The 7666-nt window shown below is 38.6% G+C and overlaps 1 protein-coding gene across 4 annotated transcripts in view; it reads right to left on the bottom strand.

Annotated features, from left to right (window-relative positions):
- The window catches only part of LOC111863385 (microtubule-associated protein futsch), a 76255-nt gene that overhangs the window by 9677 nt on the left and 58912 nt on the right, over positions 1 to 7666 (bottom strand). For 3 of the 4 annotated variants that reach the window (XM_023849655.1, XM_023849656.2, XM_023849657.2), the window contains exon 4: positions 1971 to 2723. In XM_023849655.1, coding sequence (XP_023705423.1) covers positions 2170 to 2723 — 554 coding nt within the window. In that variant the 3' untranslated portion in view covers positions 1971 to 2169. Of the gene's footprint in view, positions 1 to 1970; positions 2724 to 7666 lie in introns of those variants that run through there. The other variant, XR_002842593.2, reaches the window with a different exon arrangement.

Raw genomic sequence — 7666 nt, forward strand, 5'->3', positions numbered from 1 at the left:
ATGATTTCTTGAAGTCCGTAACAGCAATCAGACAGATCTTATTCTTACTGAATAGGCCACGGAGTTTTCTATACGAAAACAGACTAGAATTGATTTTAATAGGGACTATTACAACGAAATGCATAATCGTATAAAATATGCTATCTAGTGGTAACAGTTCGTATTAATCCGAGGTCTTGAACAAACGAAATTAAGGAAGGTCGTGATGGATGTTTTACACATAAAATCATTTGTTTGGAATTGTTTCATTTCATTTTTCAACCAGCCTTTCGCACCTTCGTTTCTACGCTCTTTGTATACAGACATTCTTATTTACAATAACTTTTCAGCACCTTCATTTCATGTAAGTCTATACTACTTAAAATTTAAGCAGCATGTAGTTAAACCTTAAATGTTCTTATAGCTACACAGGGAAATTGAAATGCAATGGGTTCTGCCAGTCTTCGTTGTCTTTCGTTAGTCATACAGGGCTTTGCAGTGCTGTAACGGCCAAGATATGAGCTTTAAGACACCTCACATGTATCCGATTCAGGATTTGAGGTTCTCACAGCGGTGATTATGAAAAGTTCTGCCTTCTGGGATATAGCGCCATGTAGTCCATTGAAAATCGACTGACGTTTCCGAGGAAACTATAGCCCCCATTTTCATGGTCGAAGAATAAACCAAATAAGAAACCAGCATGAAAGCAGGTGGGGAGCAGGACAGACTGCGTTTTTCCCTCCGAAACGTCTGTTGACTTTCAACTGACTACAAGGCGTTATATCCCAGAAGATAGAAATCTTCAAACCCGAAATATTTTGCAAAGATATTACAACAGAATGAGAACACTTCATTAGTGCCACAATCTTGTGAAACATCGCTGTGTTTGTTCCTTTCATCTCAAGCCTGATTTACATACAGACATTGCTGTGCACGTTTCTCTGTTTCGTCTAGCATTAAATTTATGTCTAATTTATAAAGCTAACACGACTCAACTGACATCTGTTTTTCTTTCCTCGAGTTATGTATTTATACATTTCGTGTAAAGCAGTGTTTATGATATGTCGCTGTTGCTACACTCTTTATAAATTCGCAATACTCTAGAAATTGAAGAGACCGGAAACAGTTTGATACGATTTATTTTCCGCAATATCCGTATTATTTCACTTCCTTTCCTTTGCTTCTCAGATAAATTATTTCATTTCCACGCAGGCACGTGACAGTGAGTCAGCCGACTACATCCACTAATATGACGGGGTCTTTTGTTGTTGAAAACAAAAAAAACGTTTAAAATAACTATTGTTTAGGAATCACAGTTGAAATCACATAGGCTGCACTGAATTGACACACTGCCGAGAGCAATGTGTAGTGAAGTAAATGAGGTGACTACACGTAATCGTGGCTCTAAAATAAGCTTCTAGACGGTACTGCATGGCAAGAGACAAAGCAATGGCGTCTCTGACCAGGCAACGAATATCGCTCTTATGGAGTAAAATTTCTGACTAAGCATATGACTCCTTACTTCAGGAAGGTCAGATTAAAAAGCAGGACGTTATAAAATGCATTACTTTGTGCATCTTTCATTGTTATAAAACTACATAACCTACTTTATAATCCATTATATTCAGATGTCATCTAGCAAACATGTATACGTGACACTGTATACGATATGACATCCACCAACAGACTGCTAGCTATAACTAACACCCCAATAAAAATGAACACAAAACAGATATATAAACAAATTGACTGTTAAATAAGGCAGAAATTTATATTGAAATTAATGTACATACAATAACATCAGAAAGTTTCTTTTGATATGAAACGTGAACTGAATTACGTAAATTGAATTGTAGCGTACGTGACAAAATGAACCCCTCTAATGTCACCTGCATTTCTGCTACCCAGTGTTTCAATAGTGTTTTATATTTCAGTGGTTAGTATTTTGCGACTTAACTTAAAAGTGTTGCTTCATTAAACTGTTAATTTAGCAAGATTATCATGCTTACGTTATAATCGGAGTAGATGAACAATAGGAAACGAAAGGAACACATTCAGATACAATTTCTAACTTGAAATCAGTTCGCGACGTTCTACCCAGCACATAAAAGGTCACCCCAAAAGCTTTGTTGTCCTATGTCTTTACACAGATCACAACAAACCGTTCCGTAAGAATATGAATCTGACGCCTCACTTCTGTTGTTGCTGTTGTCGTGCCTTCAACCCGCGACGCGCTTGGTAACCCCGAAAACCAGCCTGTATTTTAACGGCAGCATCACGCTCAACCTGCCGTCTCTTTCTCACCAGATAGCCCCTCACACTCGCCTGGATCTTCGTTGCTGATCTTTCTTCTACATCGCCTGCTGGAGTTTGATTGGTTGCCTCCACCTCCTCCTTCTGGTTAACAGACTGTGGGCGCGAACCTTGGTTTCGTGGACCATTCTTTTTATCCTCGGTATTTTCTCGTAACTGTTTACGAACTTTATAACCTCTGAATCCAGCCTGAATCTTAGATGCAGCTGTATTGGCCGTTTTAATATCTTGACGCGTTCTGAAACCACGGTACGATGCTTGAATCTTTGTTGCAGCTTCTGCAGCAGTAACTTCTCCATTCCCGTCCATCTTGGCTTCACCGCCTTGGCTCGCCTCCGTCATATCCGTTTCCTGGTTACCAGCTGGTGATGTGACGTCATCGCTTGGCTGCAGAGGCGTACTGGACGCGGTGGCCACGTGATTTTGAGCACCTGATGATTGGGCGAAAACCAAGAGTAAATTAGCATCCACATGCTAGCAAGGCCACCAAGTTTGTATGGGCGTGCATGACGAAGAGTGCTATGATTATAAGGCGTAATCTAATGGCACAGCTTTGCGACCAACTGTAGTCAGACTTGGTGCCAAACTATTACAATTTGTCCCCCTAGATATGTCCCTCAGCGACAATATATGAATTATTATACCGATATTTATCAAACGTTATCAGTTACGGTGAAGTACGTATTCAAAGATCTGTAATTTAACCTGTGCGTCGTTACGAAATGTAACACATTTTTTCATCACGATCAAGACTACTGCATTTTTCTTGGCAGCGATATTAATAACGTTCATGAATTTTGTTATGTGACTTCATATAATCTCTCAGATTTTATGTTTTACGCTGTTTACAATAATTTTACCTTCTCAGATTTGCGTTTTTCCCCCACCTATACAGAATAAAAGCAGTGCAGAAAGCTGTTTAGCATCCGATAAGGTCTCTGCGGGAACAAAGCCTTGACTGGCAAACAAACGGGAACCTTCTTCAAATAACCGCAAGCATTGAGCAGTGTACATTATTTACATTTCCACACAAATTTCAGGGGTGGACTCATAAATAACAGCAAAGATGTACAGTTCCGAACTCCACATTTTACTTTCTGTGTTATTTTTGTCTGGCCAATTGGACTGCACATTATTTTAAAATGTACTTTCTGTTTGCTATTCTTCAGACAAAGAAATGGAACATACGCAAAAGATTATCCGCAACAGAAAGAATGACACAATACAAATAACAATTATCTGGCAAGAAACACGCGACATTAAAAATCTACGTAAGTTAGACTAAGTAGTTTCGTATAAATGCCGATCACAGCGGCCGTGCAGTATAAGGCATGAACTGTTTTCACCCGCTCAAATGCTGGGATCGTGGGTGCGAATCCTACTTAAGGCAATGATGTCTGTATGCGTTTATTCTGTGTTTGTGTTGTTCTATGTGCCTTGCGATGGGCTGATCCTACGTCCAAGGAGTCCCACCGACTGTGTAAAAAATCAAGAAACTTAAAAAGCGGCCTAAGTCCGACATAGGACTGTAGAGCCACAGATAGTTTGGTACATCAGTAACGCTGCAGATATATACTCGGAAGGAATCCGGTTGGACTGTGTCAGATTGTCAATTATCCTAACGTATGTTCTTTTCTGTGGCTTGCCTCAGTCTTTCCAGGAGAATGCTAAGATAATATCTTCACCTGATCACGATTCATTATTTTTTCGTCTGATTCGGCATTACATAAGATATGCTGTTCAGGGAGGTCGTTAATTTACTTAAGAATTAATCAACGCTTTGGCCCTTCAGTTTGCAACAGAAAGTCATTAACTGGGATATTCTATCTATTGTCTTCCGCACCCACTTTCACAAAGGCGGAAGCGACAAAGTAAATCACTTACTAAAATTATTCGTTTTTATTATACACAAGATTTTTAGTGTTGAACTTCCGTCTAACTGTAACGCCGATAAGAAAAACAGTGTATCTGTTCGCTTTCTATAACGTAATTCCTGTGGATCTTAATGCGTTCTGAAGTGAAAGGAAAAATACGAGTCTGTCCGTCCGTAACAACTCAAGAATCGAAGAAAGTCGTCTTCTGGGTTTAGNAAGACGACTTTCTTAATAGTCATCGCCGTGAAAACCTTAAAACTCAAGAATCGTTTTAACGGAATTTCATGACTTAAATATTGGCGAGTTTTACTGCAATTTGTTGATTTGTATTCCGACTTTTGTCAAAATCATATAACAATAACTTATATTTACATGAAAACCTATGTTCCATAGTGCGCCCTTCGCGACAGTAACTCGCTAAATGCGAGAATTTATCGATAAAATATTTTACATGAAAATAACACGCATTTTGTACCCAGAACACTGTACGTTTTAGAGATTTCCAGTAATTACACAGCAACGAGAGAGCGCCCCAAAATTCTAACACTTCACTTATTATGAAAAGCTTGTTAGATTAATTGCTGATTTCTACCAACTTACATAACAATTTTCTAATAATACTTCGATGTCGGTTAAACTATTTTTAGAGAAACTACCTTGGGCAGTGTGTACCTGGAAGATGTTAGTATATTTGGAATAGATCAGATGTATGTCACGTTTATGTCATTTTCATCTGATAGTCCTGTAACAGCTTTCAGTGGAAGCGTATCTTTAGTAACTGGACGCTTCTGCCAGATCTGATTAAAATCTCTTTTATGCCACTGTCGCACACAGGTTCGATACACAGATTAAACGACAGATAGCTGTAAAATACTGCATCTTACACAATCACATACACATCCACACACACCCAGAATCCATATTCAACTCGGACCTGTTGACGTGTAAATTTTCAGTCGTGTAGAAATATCATAGCGAACTATGCACAGCAGATCACTGAAGGTCGCCGTGTAAAAGCTTATCTAGGCCTATCCCTCATGCATTCGTTCTACACAGTGAACTGAGACCCTCCGAAACGTGTTCCTCTCATATTGAAACCAATTTTATGTAGCAATACTCATGAAGTTTAAATCGATAAAGGAATACCTTCTCAAAACTGCATTCGACCTCCTCTTACGCTATGTAAGAAACAAACAGAATCCGCTGCGTGCCATTTGCTGTAACAGAGGCAACTATTGTTCAAGTCACTATTTACTCCACAGTTGTCATAACTGAGATGTGTTTATCAAATTAATTAAAGAGCACCATATAATATTAAACCTTGACAGCAGTTATGTCGTTTACAGTTACTTATGACCTCGTTTTATCTCTTAGTTCTGTTTACTTCAGACTTTTCTTGAATTAGAAACTAATGCTGAAACAGATTTATAAACTCGTCTTAGAACAAAATTGGCCGCTATCAATGTTCAAATACTATTTCAGTAATTTATAGCAGTAATATAAATACAACTGGGATTACTCTGTCATAATGGCCGGCCTCACCAGGTCACGCTTTGCATTTTGTGACACGTTCTTAGTTATTTGTACATTTTATGCGAGAGTGAAGCAGACACTGTTATGTCTAAAATGTTATATATCATTGAACAAGGCAGGAATATGTTCATAAGTATTGAGTAGATAATAATTTTGAGAGAGATGTGGCCTATTTTAAGGTTCTGCCCAGACATTCGCCCTGAGAAACCCGAGGAAAACCAAAAATAAATCAAAATATTTTGTAGTCTGGTGGAGATTCCAACCGAAAAGTTGTATCCTTCAAATGCAAGCCACAGTTACGTTATCACTGCACCGCTCTGCATGGTACAGTTCAGGGCCTGAAATATAATGGACACATTCTTACACGAAAAAAAAAACATTTCCCCCCAATTTTGGAGGCATGGCTTAATGGCATATTTTAAGGTTATTGTTTTCGAAAGAAAAAACTGATGTAGACAGTTGTCTCCACTATTCCTGCATTTTCACGACATATTTTTAGCTAGATTGGGTGGCTTAGAATTACATGCGAGCATGTAAGCAATAATGTTGATTTCGGCTACTATTCAACATCTCCTTTACCATGNATGCGAGCATTCCCACACTCGATGCAATAATGTTGATTTCGGCTACTATTCAACATCTCCTTTACCATGACGCGCAGAAGAAACAAATATTTCACTCTGTACTCTGCGTTTGTATTCGTAAGTGCCGAATGGTTCCCACTTTTACTTACGTAAAAGAGGCAAAGCTAGTCTCCATTATTCCAGCTGAAAGGGAAGAAATGAGTTCAAGCCCTATACGCACAGAAGATTTGCTACAGAGTAGACTGACAGAATCTCTGGAGCCACCAGTCTGTCTTTTTAATAATCTATTCGTCACACAAACAGAATATTCTTGTAAGTCAGGCATTTGTTAAGAAAAAATTCGTGAGCGTTTAATATACAGGTTAACATAACACTGTCTGGAACTGAGTTTGGAATAGCGTCTGTTCTCTGCCATTTTAAAAATCGATTCGATTTCTGCCTGAGGCGAAGGCCATTCAAATATACGTAATACACTTAAGTATTGTCTTCTGTACCAAGGGTAGAATATACGATCATATAAAAAATACATTTAATTTTAAACATAGGATCAAAGCACACATACTTTTAGATTTGACGATGCGATGTTAATATCAGATTCTGTTATTAAAAACACATAAAATAGACTGTTTTTCAAAGGAATGTTAAGAAGAGTGTAGTGTACACTGCTTTTGTCTGTACTTTCTACGTTCTTCCAGTAAACAGACTTCGTGCAGTCAGCAGGAAGGTCTACTATCATATAGTATTTACATGTAAGGCAGAACTGTAATTGTATCTTATGTGATACAATATATTGTATATTGGAGAAGTGGCTTGACAGAAGACGATCTAGTAGAAAATGGTGGTTTGCAGATTGATTGACTAGTTAAATGATTCCAACAAACGTGTCCTAAATAATTTTAAGTCAAAATAAACCAAGTCTGTTTACTGACGAACAGTCGAATTGAATGAACTACAGCAAAGTCAGAAAAGGGGTTCCCGCCCTGGAAATTAAATTCAGAGCATTCAAACTGTAAAAATATAACCGGGATTTGTGCAACAGAGAAAAGATTTTACTAAAAATTCAACAGTTCCCATTCTACGTTCAGTTTCCCGCATTATGTATTGGGTCTACACGATGCCTCCTTTCTAAGTCAATATTGGTAATGTTTAAGGAAGTACAGCAAAGGAACATAGGCCGTGCCATTGCCCAGGAGGTTAGTCACCGGCCTCCCTCCGCGGCTGCCTGTGTTCGATCCCAGGTCCGGTCATGTGGGATTTGTGGTGGACAAAGTGGCAAGGGGGCAGGTTTTCTCCGAGTATTTTGTTTCCTCTGCCAATTCTCATTCCACCGACTACTCCACAATAATCATCATCATCATCATCATCATCTATCATCCGGTGCTG

The sequence above is a fragment of the Cryptotermes secundus genome, unplaced genomic scaffold, assembly GCF_002891405.2.
Source record: "Cryptotermes secundus unplaced genomic scaffold, Csec_1.0 scaffold568, whole genome shotgun sequence".
In the NCBI taxonomy this organism is placed as follows: Eukaryota; Metazoa; Arthropoda; class Insecta; order Blattodea; family Kalotermitidae; genus Cryptotermes; species Cryptotermes secundus.